We start from the raw sequence: 17511 nt of genomic DNA on the forward strand, positions 1-17511 counted from the left end.
GTGCAGGTGACACACAGTCATGCACATACCCAAACATACACAAATGTCAATCCATTCAGCATACTGTCCTGAGCACTAATGGGTGAACAGACGCTTTGAGATCGCACAATGTCCTTCTCCATGGAAAGCCAGTTCTGCAAGGCACTGTGCGTATGTACTCCTACTTTAGCCCAAACACAGACATTTCACAATTTCATATTTGTGAAGAGTGATGTGACTACACCCACACCTACCGGATGGCCTGTTGCCCCGCCCCCGCTGTGTTACAGATGAGGAGCAGGATTTTCGCTGAGCCGCCGCGATTCAGGAACTCAGAGGAGAGGGCACCAGAGGGGGGTAACCTTTGACCTTCAGGCCCAGAGGAGTATGGGGAGGAGGGGAGACTGTGGTGGTTCCCTGGAGGGGAACAAACGGGAAGCCACTCATTCACAGGTTACATTTGACTGCAGAGAAGAGACGTTTCCACTTGGAAATCACACTGAATACAACATACAGCAACATACACATGGAAAAAACTAAAAATAAAAACCTTTTTCTGTTAAACCCTTTGAAGAGTAAGTCTCTACAGTAAGAACTCCATTGCTTTCATTTAACAGTAGTGATTGCTACATCAGCACTGTAATGTTCATGTTTGTTTTATTCACACCTGAGAGGGTTAAAGGTACAATAGGTAAGGTAGGTTGTGTTAAAACATTGTTACAAGACCATTGTACATCCTGTCATTGAAAAAGGCTCACTGACATGTTGACTCACCCTCTGCCTATGTTTATAGTCCTTAAATTCGGGTTTCAAAATATGCAGCTGATGGGCCGGCACACCAAAACATTGTATAGCTGTACAATAATTCAAGCTCATTGGTTGAAAATTGGTTGTAAGTGCCAATGGCGTTTCAACGTCACCGGGTTCACAGAGAAGGGGTTTGAGCGTGTTTGTTGCTGCTATTCCTCTCTCGACTGTTAGACATCTGAAATTACCCATTGCACCTTTAAGTCTGGGGAAATGCTCCCAGAGGCTCACTTCCCACTGTGATCAGCTGTTCCCAGTTTGGTCACCTGAATCGACCTGAAGGATGACAGACTGCAAAATCACAGGGTAGGGCAGCCCCAACCTGCTCCTGGAGATCTACCATCCTGCACATTTTCACTCCAAACCAAACAAATCACAGTTCATTCAACGGCTAGAGTTCCTCTACAGAGAGATCGACATGAAGGGATGATATGGTGTTGTGTGCATTATCTGCATTACGACTGCATTATCTGCATTACTGGAAAGCGCTTTCACCTCTTCCACCATCGTCACGGTTTCCTCCGCAGTCCAATTTTGTTTTCATTTCGGATCCATTTCACTTAGCCGAACATTTATCTACAGAACACATATTTCCCAAAAGCTGACTGGTTCTTCCTCTTTCTAATTTCGATGATTAATGACATCATTGTAATCTTTTCATTTCAGACACCTGATTGTTGCAAAAACACACGAAAAAATTACTCTTGAGAAGACTTAAGATCTGAAAGAAAGTGTGAGCTGCTTGATAAATATGTTTAACCAACCAATGTAAGCGGAGAGTGATTACACTCCTAAGTTTATTAAGTGTAATTCCTAAGATATTTGATGCATATGACCCCTGGTCACATTATCTTTAAGGGACTGCGTATTGTGCCATAAAACCTGCCACAATAGTGCTAAAGGTGTTTTAGTCACTGTGCTCTGTACCTTAAAGTGACTGTGTTTTATTCACTGTGCTCTGTACCTTTAAAGTGACTGTGTTTTAGTCGCTGCTCTCTGTACCTTTAAAGTGACTGTGTTTTAGTCGCTGCTCTCTGTACCTTTAAAGAGACTGTGTTTTAGTCACTGCGATGTGTACCTTTAAAGTGACTGTGTTTTAGTCACTGTGCTCTGTACCTTTAAAGTGACTGTATTTTAGTCGCTGCACTCTGTACCTTTAAAGTGACTGTATTTTAGTCGCTGCACTCTGTACCTTTAAAGTGACTGTGTTTTAGTCACTGCACTCTGTACCTTTAAAGTGACTGTGTTTTAGTCACTGCACTCTGTACCTTTAAAGTGACTGTGTTTTAGTCACTCCGCTCTTCTCTGAGAGTAGTGTCACATTCACACTGCTAAAAACACTCATGCTGAGTCAGCGAATCCTATCTTTTCATTTGATTCCGATGCACAAATCAGTACAATTGGCAGGTAAACACACAAAAAAAGATGACAAAACCCATGCTGATTCCAGCAAAAACCCATTTGTGTTACAGAGACAAAAATAACAAGATGCCTCTCTCTGTGGCTCAGCCTGAGGAAGAAAAGAAATGAAACCTTTCAGTGTAACAGAATCAAACTTTGGCATTCTGAAATGAATAAAAACACTTTCTGCCTGGTTTTGTAAACTTCAGCCCAATAGTGTCTGATTTGCATCTCTGTACCAGCAGATCATGTTGCATTTTCCCCTCCATCTTATTTTTATATTGCAATAGGAACACACCTGGGTCAAATATGTCATTTTTATGGATTGAAATACTTCTCTACGCTATACTGAGCTTGTCTGGTGTATTGGAACCTATGAAATTCTCTCAAAAAGGCCAAACCCGGCCTTCTGCTCCTCTTTGGTAGGCTCAATCGCAACAGGCAAGATCAATTACCTGTTGTAATTGAAAAGAAAAGTGTATGAATCCACAACAATGACACATCTGACCCAGGTTCTGAATAGGAAGGATATACACAAATTTCAGACACTGGCCATAGGAAGAGGCACTGCAGAATTTCATCCAACCAAAATCAGCAGGTAGAAAATAATTGTTTTAAGTTACCGTTTAAGTTCTCACCCCATTGGCACATCCTGAAATGAGTCAAACACACTCATCTCATTGGCAATATATTGCCGTTGCTGTTAATACCACTGTCTTGCCATTGCCACAATGCTTAGATTAATATGAATTAATGTGTAACTTATGGGGTTAAGAGAAAATACTGATATAGAAACGGTATTAAATACTTGAAATAACATTTTCATGGACCGTTGAAGTGGTCCCTGATTGGATGCTTTGCCCGAACCAGACTGGACATGGGGAGGCAATCAGGCAAAAGATCAAGAGTGTAGGCAATGAGCATTTTTTGTCCTTTCGGGTTTGTAGGGGGTAAAAAATTACCACCAAAAAAAATAAAAACATCTTCATCAAAGCAAATGAAAATTCAAGGCAAGGCTGCACAGAGAGCTTTTATAAACAGGCCTCCTCTATGGAAGCACTCATGTCTATGTCTCACTGAGCCCTTAAATAACCGATATTAATATTGATATCATGAATAAAATTTGGATCCATTAGTATCTGTCATAAGGGCTTTATGGCCAGTGCAGATTTAAAGAGGCGGCATGGCCCATAGGCGGAAGAGTGGTCTTCTACGATTCTTCATTTTCCAATCACAGTTTGACCAATTCATTAAGCATAGGCATTCACATTTTAAACTTTCAGACCAGTAACCCCTGTACAGTACATCATATACATACGCACAATCACTTCCCTTGCAAGTCCCCTTTATGCCGATGTGCATATCCTGTGTTTTCAGTAATAATACCATCTGCATCATTCTGAATCACAACATGAAGCAGGTGTGTGTAATGCAAAAGGGGGCTACCTTTTCACCCAACAGAAATGAGCCTATTTTTCCCATCAATAGTCATGCGTTCATACCGTCTCTGATCAAACTTAGAGCACAGCTTTGTTTCTGCCCTCTGAAACCTCTGCCTATCATAAAAACATCACTCTCATAGGGAAAAGTCTGAAACGAGCTCTCACTCTAATTTTAATGATCTGATTGAGCATATGATGCATTATTAATCTCTGCTTTTGGGAATGCAGAACATTAAAAACATAATCATGGATATGATTATGATATTTACAAGAAAGAACGCGTTGATTCCAAGGAACCCAATTCTCAAGAAAAGAGGTACAGAGACTGTCAATACGTACACTCAGTGAGCACTATATTAGGTATTTACTAGATACATTTTTATTTGACTTATTAAGTCTTTTGCTGCTGTAGCCTATCCACTATCCACCAGTGTGTGTCCAGAGATGCTCTTCTGCATACCACTGTTGTAATGTGTGGTTATTTGCGTTACTGGCTCCTTCCTGTCAGCTTTGACCTGTCTGGCCATTCTCCTCGGACCTCTCTCAAGGTGTTTCTGCCCACAGAACAGCTGCTCAATGGATATTTTTTTGTTTTTCACACCATTCTCTGCAAACTCTAGAGACAGTTGTGCGTGAAAATTGCAGGAGTTCAGCAATTTCTGAGATACCCAAACCACCCTGCCTGGCACCAGCAATCATTGCACGGTCTCTCAGATCCCATTATCCCCATTCTGACGGTTGATGTGAACATCAACTGAAGCTCCTGACCCGTATCTGCATGATTTTATGCATTGCACTGCTGCGGTACGATTGGCTGATTAGATAATCACATAAGTAAGTAGTTATACAGGTGTTCCTAATAACATGCTCAGTGAGTGTATAGCTCTGCTCACAGTGGTACTGTGGTACATTCACCCAAAACAAACTGTAACTCTCAAACCGTAACTCTCAACTGCAGAAAGACTGCAGCCTGGCAGTTTAATTCTGCGACTCTCAACTTCTCACTGGCAGATATTTATCTCTAAATATATAAATTCAAGCTCTGCAATTTGAAGAATCATGCTCACTCTCTGGGTTTTTGTGGAACTCTTTACAGCTTCTACCCAAGTTTATTGTGTAGCAATAAACCCAGTCAGTGCTTGACTGGAGCTACCGGGGCTGAATGAGAATGCAAAAATGAATTCATAAAATGTTAAGGGTCCCATATTCTACACCTCTCTAGTGTTTTATTTCAGGTCCTGATATCTGTTTGGTTTTAAGTGCCAAACACAATCTCTATCCAGTTTTTACGTGTCCATTCTACAGCGCTTCCAAGAGCTGTTTTAGTGACTGTATCTTTAAGGCTCATTGATATCAATGAACCTGTGATTGGCTGGCTCGCTCCACGAGCTGAACGCCCTCGGCTCCGATCGCTTGGATTTGTTTCGGCTACAAGGTGGACCGTGCCGAAGCAAACGAGCGTATCGGTGATGTCATAACGCATTTTCTTCATACGGATTGTATGGATTTATTTGGGGACCCACACCACTCAAACACCAGCGTGTCGCCATGGTTACCTGAGAATTGTGTGGGTCCAGCGCTCCCATAGAGGGGCGGGGCCTGGAAGGCGTAGATGACATCGCTCTCTGCGATGCTGCTCAGGTCATCCTCGTCGAAAAAGGACCTCTGGAACCCTGTGGGGTAGATCTCAGTCAGGACCACCTGGCAGGTGGAGGGATGAGGGCAGAAGAGAAAAAAAGGAGAGAAAAGGAGGGAGGGAAAGAGAGAGTGAAAGAAAGAGACTATCATTAATGTAAAAGTAATACTATGGTCTGTAAGCACTCAAACTATAATTATTATAATTATAATATTATAATAATTATTCCTTCTTTTTTTTTTTTTATATATTTTTCTCCCAATTTGGTGGCCAATTGCACCCTGTTTATTGTCAATTCCTGGGTGCACCTGGTTAACAAGGGTAAGTGAAATAAATCAGTAAATAAAAACCAAACGAAATTTCAGAAGTTAATTACCAGGTTCTCTTTATGTAGTAAGTCACCCGGTCCACTCAGTGTCCACTTATACTTCTGCTGTTTAGTTTATGACTAACCATGGTCCAATGGCTTCACCAATCACTGCCAGGCTTCACTAATCACTGCCCGGCTTCACCAATCACTGCCAGGCTTCACCAATCACTGCCCGGCTTCACCAATCACTGCCCGAGGGGTTAGTACAGCCTCATTTATTCTGTCCAACAGGGTCAGTCTTAACCTTATGGCCTTTATAAAGGGCCAGGTTCACTCAGCCTGAGAAAGAAATCTATATTTTGTTTTTGTCAAATGTGTGTGATGTTTTAGTTGATTAAGGCAAGGGATATTCATATTAATATTTACTTCACTATTTAGTATTCTGACTAAGAATATGGGTTTCATCATTTTGTGTTCAATTAATACAATCCTGCTCATGTGAAGGAAATGGAATTGAACGTCGGAACATAGCTTTTTACTTCAGTCCATGGCCCAGATTTGGGAGGGTTTGGGGGTTTTAGTGCAGCTATCTAGGTAACTCAGTAATCCTGCTTTGTGATACAGGCACTAGGTTAGCCACAAGCAGTGCAGCATAGCATTAGCATATGACCTGTTCTCTCGAGGAACCCAGCGGAATTCTGGGGGAGGCACCAGAACAGGCTGTCCAGATCTGTGCCAAAACCGAGTGAGCACAATGTCAGAGAGCAACTCAAGGACTCTCTGCCGGCTGATTGGTCCCCAGCCAGCACAGGAGAGGCACTGCATCACGGCTTACTGGCTCTTTCTCAGGAGCGTGAGGACCGTTCATCTTCACAGCCTCCATATGTCTCACTCATTCTGCATGTCTGCATTCATCACGCATTGTCTACCACTTTTCGTTCAACATTTTTTAAAATCCCTTCCCAGTTTTTAATGGCCAATCATATTCACTAGCCTGTCGCTTACTCGCCGATTTTAAACAGCAAAGACAAGCACACTCAGCCAGCCACTACTTCTGTTCCCTCTGCAACCAATCAGTTGGGCTGTGCAGCCACTGCTATGGAGGGTCGTTAGCCAATAGCCCACACAGACTGCGGATGCTGTTAGCGACGAGCCCAGGCAGACTGCAGGTGCTGTTAGCAGTTAACCCAGACAGACTGTAGGCACTGTTAGCCATTAGCCCAGGCAGACTGTAGGCACTGTTAGCAGTTAGCCCAGACTGACTTTAGGCACTGTTAGCAGTTAGCTCAGGCAGATTTTAGGCACTGTTAGCAGTTAGCCCAGACTGTAGGCACTGTTAGCCATTAGCCCAGGCAGACTGTAGGCACTGTTAGCCATTAGCCCAGGCAGACTAAAGTTACCCTTGTATTTTGAGACAGTCGCCCGAATCTCTGCCTCCTTCCCCGGAGCAGGTGCAGCAGGTGAGCAGGAGACCCACCTGTTCGGGAGAGATCTTCCCCTCGTCAGCCACCATCCTCCGCAGGCATGCCAGCGACCCTCGCAGGGGGAGGGCCAGCCCCACCCGCAGGTAGCGCTGCGTCCTGGTGCTGAAGACCAGGGTGACGCACACGTGTCTGCCGAAACAAAGCAGGGCCAGGAACACCAATCAGACCAAATCAGGGTTCAAACAGGGTTTGTTTTGGATTCATGGGGGAGCAGATGGGCACAGTTTACACTTTTGGGATCATTTAATAGGTTCCAGTACACCAGGGAAGCTTAGTCAAATGTATTTTAATCCAAAACAAATACTACTTGAAACTCAGGCCTGACACCAATTTGGTGCACTGCCTATCCACTTTTCATTTAGAAAGTTCATTATATCTACGTCTCTAGTCACTACACCAGAAAATTAGAGTATTAATGCTGAAGGGTTTCAGTAGCATCAGGTCTTTGGTGCATTTGTGCAACCAGTTCAGAACGGCCTGCACAAGTGGCTACTCAACCAGAAAGTTGTTTAGGTAGTAGGTACAGTATAGTAACAATGCACCACCACCACTAATATTAATTATATGAATAAAGATAATCATAATAATTCTACCAGGAAATACTAATAAAGAGTAATAATAGTAATAGTAGTGGTTGTATCATAGTGGTTAAGGTACATGACTGAGACCTGTAAGGTCGGTGTTTCGATCCCTGGTGTAGCCACAATAAGATCCACACTGCCGTTGGGCCCTTGAACAAGGCCCTTAACCCTGCATTGCTCCAGGGGATGATTGTCTCCTGCTTAGTCTAATCAACTGTACGTCGCTCTGGATAAGAGTATCCAAATTCCATTAATGTAATGTAGTTCAGGTATTTTCAGGCCAAATTGCTTTAAAACAGCACAATACACAATGCAAACAATACAATTAAAAGAAAGGCCAAGAACAATAAAAACATGGGCATAATGGAGTTGTTTTCCTTAGAGTCTTACAACTTGCTTACGTCTTTCGCTGTTCACCAGTGCCCACACACATTTAAGCTGAGCTCACAGACACACAACCAGCTCGCAACCAGCAAATGGACACACACACCTGTTCATAATGACCATCCATAAAGTCCTGTGCGTCTTGCCAAAACCAGAGGGGGGCAAGCCACACCTCATTAATCCCGTACTGCCAAGGGAAGCCCTGCTAATTCATATTAATGACCCCACTCCTTCACATTCATATTGGAAACAAAGCACTCTGTGCAGGCAAATGCCTGGTAAAGCCCTATAAACTGTCCTATAGACGGACATGATCCCATTAACGGGCTCAGGCTGTGCAGAGCCAGCTGAGTCCACTACACAGCCCACCCCGTTACAATGCAGAAAATCTATGTCTTAAAAATGTAACGTAAACATTTTTAGACTTGCAATAAATGGTAAATGGCTGGCATTTATGTAGCGCCCTTTATCCATAGCGCTGTACAATTGATGCTTCTCATTCACACACACACACTCACACACCATCGACGATTGGCTCCCATGCAAGGCACCAACCAAAAACACTTACTTAAGATCGTTTTTTGTTTTCGCTTACAAGTGAAATGTTCTTATTCCATTGGCAAATCTAGAAATTAGTCAAGCTGTCTCACCTAATTGCCAATATTCTTTGCTTATTTAGCTAAAATGAAAGAAATAAGATGTAACGTAAAGACAGTATAAGGACTAAAAGACTTTTGTTTTTTGCAGCGTATGACCACGTATGATACAAGGCATTGTGCCTTGCGTAGGGATACAGACGAGCCACAGCGGTGCACCGCAGACACGCTCGGCTGGTTCTGTCTGGGTCTGCAGACGTGTGGAGATCACTGAGGGAAAATGGGACAGAACAGACCACGGAGAGGATGCAGTGGAGGGGAAATGTCAGCATCATCCAAAATTATTTGCATTCGGATTGCAAGCTAAAATCTCTCTCACACACACACACACACACACACAGATACAGACACACAAACACACACATGCAAGCACACACATATACAAACACACGTAAAAAGACATACACTCACACACAAAAACTCCCACACACACAGACACAAACACATGCACACACCTCTATAGAAATTCATGGATAAAGATAAAAACTGAGAGTCCATTCCCCAGCATGCTCTCTCCATCTAGCGGACACAGCTCACATCCCATCTGGCAGCCTGCTGGCTGTGCTGTCACTAGGGAGCCATGTTAAACCGAGGCCCCTATCCTGACCCTGTGTGCGTATTAATGATCCCACGGCCCTTACTGCTGTCCTGACACGAGTCTCTCAATCCGGCCCCACAATCCTCCTCCTTACTCACGGCTGTCCAACCCTGTTCCAATGATCTTATCACCAAGTAAGTATCTTAGACATTTAGACTTAAAATCTTATTTCTATTACTTTTTTGATGAATGCCAATTAGGTGAGAATGTTTTACTTATTTCTAGATTTGCAATTGGGGTGAGAAAATTTTACTTGTCAAGCAAACAGTAACTTAAATATTTTCTGACTAAATATTTTCTACTTAAGAGAGGACCTTAAATCTTAACACAAGACCAAAAACTCATGTTAAGACTTTTTTTTTTAGCAGTGTTGGAGTGAAAACCTATAGGACAGTAGATGTCCAGGAAGAGGGTTGGGCAGGCCTACTCTAGCTGTTGAATGAGATGTGCTTTGTTAGTGTTGTAGTGACAACCTAGAGGACAGTAGATCCCCAGGAACAGGGTTGGGCAGCCCTGCTCTAGGTGTGGAATGAGGTGTGCTTTGTTAAGTTTGGAGGGAACGTCTACAGGACTGTGGGTCTCCAGGAACAGGGTTGGGCAGCCCAGAGCATTAGATGGCCAGATTGAGGTAGCTGGGCCAGGATTGTTTGTGCGGCCCTGTTCTTACTGGTCATTGGTGATATAGGCCCTCACGTTCCTCACCATCCCCTGACCCCTGACTGGCTGACTGTTCTTGTTAAATAAAGATACATGAATACATGACTCATAAATACCGCTGCCAACCCACTGTGATGGCAAAACTGACAGTACACCTCACACTGTGATGCAGTCTGGTGGTCACATCCGCAGACCAGATGAAGCACACAAGATTAACTATTTCAGCCTTTTCATGTGTGCAGGTACACAGTGTGTGCCTGTGTGTTTGTGTATCTGTCTTGCGTGTTTACGTGTGTGTGTGTGTGTCAGTCTTGTGTGTGTGTGTGTGTGTCAGTCTTGTGTGTGTGTGTGAGCATGTGTTTGTGTGTGAGTGAGTTTAGAGCATGTTTTGCTAGAGTAAGCAGTATGGGAGCCATTTTAAATTTGTTTGCCACACAGCTAACTGACTGTATCCGTGTCTGTATGACTGTATCTGTGTCTGAATGATTGGATCCGTGTCTGTACATTGCAAAAACTCTTAATAGTCTTAATCTTATAATAAGACTCAAGATCTTATTCTTTTCTCTCAAGCAGAAAATATGAGCTTGCTTTAAATTACCTTGAGTTACAGGGTTTTTGCAGTGTATGACTGTCTGTACGACTGTCTGTATGACTGTCTGTAAGACTGTGTCTGTATGACTGTGTCTGTATGACTGTGTCTGTAAGACTGTGTCTGTATGACTGTGTCTGTGTCACGCTCACCTGTTCTGCCGCAGTGGGATGGGCAGGGAGATGCAGAGGAAAGGGTCGAAGGTGTTGCTTTGCTTAAGGCAGTGAGGGCAGGTAAGAGAGGACCTGTGAAAATGGAGAGAGAGAGAGAGAGAGAGAGAGAGAAAGGAGGAGGGAAAGAGACCATTGAGCACGCCACCGCTGACTGTCACACATTTCCATTTTCCTTCAAACACAGAAAAACATCCATCAAAACAACCTTTATGCACGGTTGGCCATCCAGGAAGCAGCACGACATGACGAAACCATTTGCAACACACAGTCAGCATCTGTGCTGGCTTTCCTTCGGCTCGACCGAAGGGAACTGAGAGGGCTGTGCTGGAGCTGGAGCGTGGAGATAATTATGTGCCGGTTTCTCTAGCAGGGACTCAGAGTGAAAAACGCCTGGTTTCTCTAGCAGAAACTCAGAGAGGAAACTGCTAGTTTCTCCAGCAGGGACATAAGAGAAAGCTGCTGGTTTCTCTAGCAGAAACACAGAGAGGAAACTGCTAGTTTCTCTAGCAGGGCCATAAGGGAAAGCTGCTGGTTTCTCTAGCAGAAACTCGGAGTGGAAACTGTTGGTTTCTCTGGCATATGGGCAGGTGGGGGGCTATGCCTAACCCTTAACCCAACCCATTTCAGAAGCACTCTTGGGTTTAATGGGCCATTTATCAGTGATGCCCCTGGGCAGCAGGAGAGAGGAGCCTTCTGCCAGCTGACCTCAGAGGGAAACGAAAGGGACACTGTTCATCATCAGCAGAGAGTACGAGAGCACAGCTAGTGTGAGCGTGGCGTACACCCCCAGTGTTTCTGAACCTGAAGCCGATTGAGGCCCCTAAACCGCCATTTTCCTAACCAGACCTGCTCCAGCCCTCAGTGCCTCACCTGGGCGGGGGGAGGTCTCCGGAAGACGACCAAATTCACTCTACTGTCCGAATTTTGTTTTTTGCAGAAATATTTGTAAAGAATGAAATCGAGTTCTGGAAGTAGTATTGTAGCTGTAACTTCAGGAATGGTGCTCTATCCTACCCAGGCCGAGAGTGTCAAAGTTGACCACATCCTGCCACTAGACTCCTGTTCAAAAGCAGTCCAGAAGTTTAAGTTTTTTTTTTTACTTTATTGAACTCCGTGGGGCTCTTCATTTAAGCCATCCTAGCTACGTGGAGAGCAATGGGCAGCCACAGTGCAGCGCCCAGGGACTAACTCCAGGTGAGGCTGGTGCCTTGGTCAAGGACAATGACAGGAAGGAGTATCCCTAACCTGACAAGCATGTCTTCAATGGCAAAGCCTGTGTTCAACACTGTGCCGTCTCTGCTTTAGTTATGAGACCACACTGTGACAAGCCCCCTTCCACTCCCAGTCTGTGCTCTAACCCTACTGCTGATGGACACCTAGCGAGCACAAAACATTATTATAGACACAAATGAAGAAATAACCGCCAGGGGAAGACATCCAATCCACCTCACATTTCTGTGCAGGAATAAACAAACGTCTCATCAACAGAGTCATAGGCTTAGCCATCTGCAGCACTGTCCACTGGGACCAAATCTAATTTTACATTTCAAATGTTTACAGTGATATGGAGCTGCAGCTATGACACAGATGTGCAAACACTATCTACATGTGATTCTGCAGGGAGGGGTAAGGAAGGGGAGGATTTGGCTCCTCCTCCTTTTTGGCTGCAGTTAGATCTTCCTGCCGTCTTCAGAACATCAGATGGTCTGCCAGGTGGACTCAATAACAAAATAGTTTAGGCTCACCCTTACCATGTTCTTGGCAAATACAGTTATTTTTTTCCAACTTGCCGCTTTAAACTTGCAACAGTCTGATCTCAACGAATCCTGGCAGTAATCTTGTATATTCTTTCAGATCATTTCATGATCTAAATTTCATAGTATTATAAGTGGCAACTTTTTACTCAGTCGGCTTCCTTGCTTCAAGAATAGCGGCCATTTCCAAATTGTGTGGGATTCCCAGTTAAAACAGGAGATGCACGGAATGTTTCTCCCCCCTGCTGTTATAAGTGCGATATGAAAGACTCTAATGGGAGAACTTTACCACAAAACCCCGCTGCCTTCGAGTTGAACGTTCAGGAGCTTACATCACTGGACACAAAGGGCAGAAATGAAAGAGCCACGTTCACCCCTCAGCCTTAAACCAACCACGGCCAGTCTCTATAAACCCACTGTCAGTCTCGATAAAGCCACTGCCAGGGTCTCTATAGACCCACTGCCAGTCACTATAGACCCACTGGCAGAGTCACTATAGACCCACTGCCAGAGTCACTATAGACCCACTGCCAGTCACTATAGACCCACTGCCAGTCACTATAGACCCACTACCAGGGTCTCTATAGACCCACTGCCAGTCACTATAGACCCACTGCCAGTCACTATAGACCCACTGCCAGTCACTATAGACCCACTACCATGGTCTCTATTGACCCACTGCCAGTCACTATAGACCCACTACCAGGGTCACTATAGACCCACTGCCAGAGTCACTATAGACCCACTGCCAGTCACTATAGACCCACTACCAGGGTCTCTATAGACCCACTGCCAGAGACAAAACATTATTATAGACACAAACGAAGAAATAACCGCCAGGGGAAGACATCCAATCCACCTCACATTTCTGTGCAGGAATAAACAAACGTCTCATCAACAGAGTCATAGGCTTAGCCATCTGCAGCACTGTCCACTGGGACCAAATCTAATTTTACATTTCAAATGTTTACAGTGATATGGAGCTGCAGCTATGACACAGATGTGCAAACACTATCTACATGTGATTCTGCAGGGAGGGGTAAGGAAGGGGAGGATTTGGCTCCTCCTCCTTTTTGGCTGCAGTTAGATCTTCCTGCCGTCTTCAGAACATCAGATGGTCTGCCAGGTGGACTCAATAACAAAATAGTTTAGGCTCACCCTTACCATGTTCTTGGCAAATACAGTTATTTTTTTCCAACTTGCCGCTTTAAACTTGCAACAGTCTGAGCTCAACAAATCCTGGCAGTAATCTTGTATATTCTTTCAGATCATTTCATGATCTACATTTCATAGCATTATAAGTGGCAACTTTTTACTCAGTCGGCTTCCTTGCTTCAAGAATAGCGGCCATTTCCAAATTGTGTGGGATTCCCAGTTAAAGCAGGAGATGCACGGAATGTTTCTCCCCCCTGCTGTTATAAGTGCGATATGAAAGACTCTAATGGGAGAACTTTACCACAAAACCCCGCTGCCTTCGAGTTGAACATTCAGGAGCTTACATCACCGGACACAAAGGGCAGAAATGAAAGAGCCACGTTCACCCCTCAGCCTTAAACCAACCACGGCCAGTCTCTATAAACCCACTGTCAGTCTCGATAAAGCCACTGCCAGGGTCTCTATAGACCCACTGCCAGTCACTATAGACCCACTGCCAGAGTCACTATAGACCCACTGCCAGTCACTATAGACCCACTGCCAGTCACTATAGACCCACTGCCAGTCACTATAGACCCACTACCAGGGTCTCTATTGACCCACTGCCAGTCACTATAGACCCACTGCCAGTCACTATAGACCCACTACCAGGGTCTCTATTGACCCACTGCCAGTCACTATAGACCCACTACCAGGGTCACTATAGACCCACTGCCAGAGTCACTATAGACCCACTGCCAGTCACTATAGACCCACTGCCAGTCACTATAGACCCACTGCCAGGGTCACTATAGACCCACTGCCAGAGTCTCTATAGACCCACTGCCAGGGTAGTGGTGCACCTCACAGTGGTATGCACCTGTATAACCTGCTGAAGCATCACAGGGAGGGAGGGCGTAATTCAGCTGGGTTCTGCTCATCCAGTCACACAAGGGAGAGTCCTCTGGCCATTTGAGTTTTTAAGAAAAAACATCGCTAAGTAAATACATCTATACGCTGTATAAAATCATACTAAAGACAAAATTACCCCTCTCAATCTCCCCAAAGTACTGGCAGCATCTAATAATACTGAAAAAGAACAATCTGTTAATAATAAAGTAAAGACGCAGGTTGCTTGGCGACTGCAGCTTTGCTCTTAACGCTACATTAGCTGCTTAAAAAAGCCACTGGTCTCAATCATGGTGAACCAGTCTCCCTCACAACACAAAAAACAACACTCTCAGTTGTCTTAACATTTCTAAGGATTCTTACTTACATAAAGACACTACACTCACTTTATTAGGTATTTATTACTTGTTTTTTAGACTTTTTTCGACTGCTGTAGCCTATCCACTTATAGAGAGTTATGATGTGTTGTGTGTTCAGAGATGCTCTTCTGTTGTGGTTATTTGCGTTACTGTCACCTTCCTGTCAGCTTTGACCTATCTGGCCATTCTCCTCTGACATCTCATTAACAAAGCATTTCTGTCTGCTCACTGGATTCTTTTGTTTTAGTTTTTTTTCGCCATTCTTTGCAAACTCTAGAGACTAGCGTGCGTGAAAATCCCAGGAGATCTGCAGTTTCTGAGATACTCAAACCACCCTCTCTGCCACCAACAATCACTCCACGGTCAAAGTCACTTAGATCAAATTTTTTCTCCATTCTGATGGTTGATATGAACATTAGCTGAAGCTCCTGACCTGTATCTACATGATTGTATGCATTGCACTGCTGCCACACAATTGACAGCAGAATATCGCATGAATAAGTAGGTGTAATAAAGTAGAAATGTTCCTTATAAAGTGCTTGGTGAGTGTATATTGAATATAGGACTTGGTGGGCACAGACACAGCAAAACACACATAATGACAGATCCTTCCCCTTGGTGGGAAGGGATGTGACATCATCCCAGCTTCCTGTAGTCTTGTCCGCACGTGTTCGGGGACACCTGGGGGACACCTGTGTGACACACATCTGACCCAATACCTTCCTGAGCCCAATGTTCAACACAGACACCCTTAATGCAGGTTAATTCCCACAAAAATAATGCTATACATAATATGAATATGAATCGCAATAAATACGTAGGCATGGCCATTGTTCTCACCAGAGAAGTATTTTGTGTGCATATGAAAAAAACATATTGTAACTTCCTGAGAAGAGAAAATGCTGTGTGTTTCAGCCTGTTTTAGTCAGCTACTGTACACTGTGCAATGTGTGTTTATATGGAAAGTGAGTGTACATGGAAAAAAACAAAAAATATGTCAGTCTCAACACGTATTTTAGTCTTGTATTGAGTAAAAGCTTATTTTGTTATGTATGGCACTGAGGACCAAAAGCAGACCATGGGATAATCCAAAAACATTGTTTAATTGTTTATTCAGTCCAAGGTTCAGGGCCAAGAGATCAACAGACAATGTCCAAATCAGAATGCAAAAGAATAGTCAGGAAAAAACCAAAACAATCAAAGGTCAGAATCCAGGGAGTTAGAAAAACGAAGGTAAAAAAGGCTGAGGCAAAAATCTGAGTCGAGAAGGCGAAGCAAATAATCAAAAACCAAAGAAACAGATGGGCAACCAAAACAAGAGGGCAAGGCAAACTCGGAAATCAAAAACAAAGGGGTGTTGTAAGAATCTCAATAAACAGCCGTACTTGAATCTCGGCACTGAAAATGATCAACGTTCTGACGACGAACAATGCAGGGACTGAGGTTTAAATGCATGAGGGAAGGACAATCTAGGCGGGGCTCGGGAGACAGGTGGGCTAAACAAATAGACAACAGGTGGGAAACATAATAGGGTAATGATACAGTAACAGTGGGAGACGAAAACACGGACTGGATGCACGTAAACACACATGTAAAACGTCGGCTCCGGATTAGGGAGTAGACATTTGCATAGAGTGAAGATGTAGTGATAGTAAGAGACAGGTGCAAACACTTTGCTGAAACTAAGCAAGTAATCAGAGATAGAATAGGAAGGTGGAGTTATAGAACAGCGTGGAGTTGTGAGTTAGTTAGACATATAGTAAGTGTATTAATCGGATTAGTATTGTACAATATCTAAGTTAGTAGTAGTTAGTAATAATAGTGCTTTACAACTTTTAACTATTGAGAGAAGCCGGAAGTAAGGAATGCGAGGCTGGAAGAAATGTTGAAAACCTGGAAACTACCGAAACCACCCGAATAGTGAAGCACGCAGAGAGGGGAGTGACTCGGCCTCAGAACATAACAGGGGATCACAAATGCAAGAACTGAAATAGGCAACACTAACCAGATATGAATGAGTAAGAATAACTAACAAGAAATAAACTATAATAACACTAAAACAGACAGAACAGACTCAGAAACATAACATATTTCTCATAATGGCCTCCTTGACTGTCATTGGCACAACACTGGGCCTCATGTTGACCAACACCAATAACAGATTCCAAGGGCAATCAATATCCTGGAATCAAGACAAGATACTGAAATATTTCTTATACCTGCACTAAGGAAGCGATCGAAAACACCAGACTATTCAAAAGCAGTTAAGAAGCCAATGTCCATTTACTTTTGCTTCCCTAAAATGTTGGGTGCTATGTATAAAAAGGGATGCGATTCCTACATCACCCGGTATGGATGTAAATACCCTGATATTAGAGGGAACAGAACTTGTTCCAACTGTCCAAATACATATGCACTGCACTGTATATAATGAAGATCTGAGGCAGGGATGAAAAAAACAAAAACAGCATACACACCCTCCGATGCACTGAGTTTGACACCACTGCTCTAAATTAGGCCAATCAGGTGACAGCCCCTCCCCATGCGCACAGCCTCTTTTTAAATCCTTGTCCAGCTCTCGCCATTTGGGAGATCCTCACATTACAGTTATTTAGCTGACGCTTTTATCCAAAGCGACTTACAGTTGATTAGACTAAA

The 17511-nt window shown here is 43.8% G+C and overlaps 1 protein-coding gene across 1 annotated transcript in view; it reads right to left on the reverse strand.

The window, feature by feature from the left end:
- LOC133114043 (ubiquitin carboxyl-terminal hydrolase 43-like) overlaps window positions 1-17511 on the reverse strand; it is a 70623-nt gene that overhangs the window by 15841 nt on the left and 37271 nt on the right. Inside the window, exons 4-7 of the mRNA XM_061223239.1 lie at window positions 10677-10769; window positions 7053-7188; window positions 5186-5330; window positions 234-396 (exon numbers count right to left, since the gene is read on the reverse strand). Of these exons, the coding sequence (XP_061079223.1) occupies window positions 234-396; window positions 5186-5330; window positions 7053-7188; window positions 10677-10769 (537 nt within the window). The remainder of the gene's footprint in view (window positions 1-233; window positions 397-5185; window positions 5331-7052; window positions 7189-10676; window positions 10770-17511) is intronic.

Source organism: Conger conger, chromosome 16 (genome assembly GCF_963514075.1).
Source record: "Conger conger chromosome 16, fConCon1.1, whole genome shotgun sequence".
Taxonomy (NCBI): Eukaryota; Metazoa; Chordata; class Actinopteri; order Anguilliformes; family Congridae; genus Conger; species Conger conger.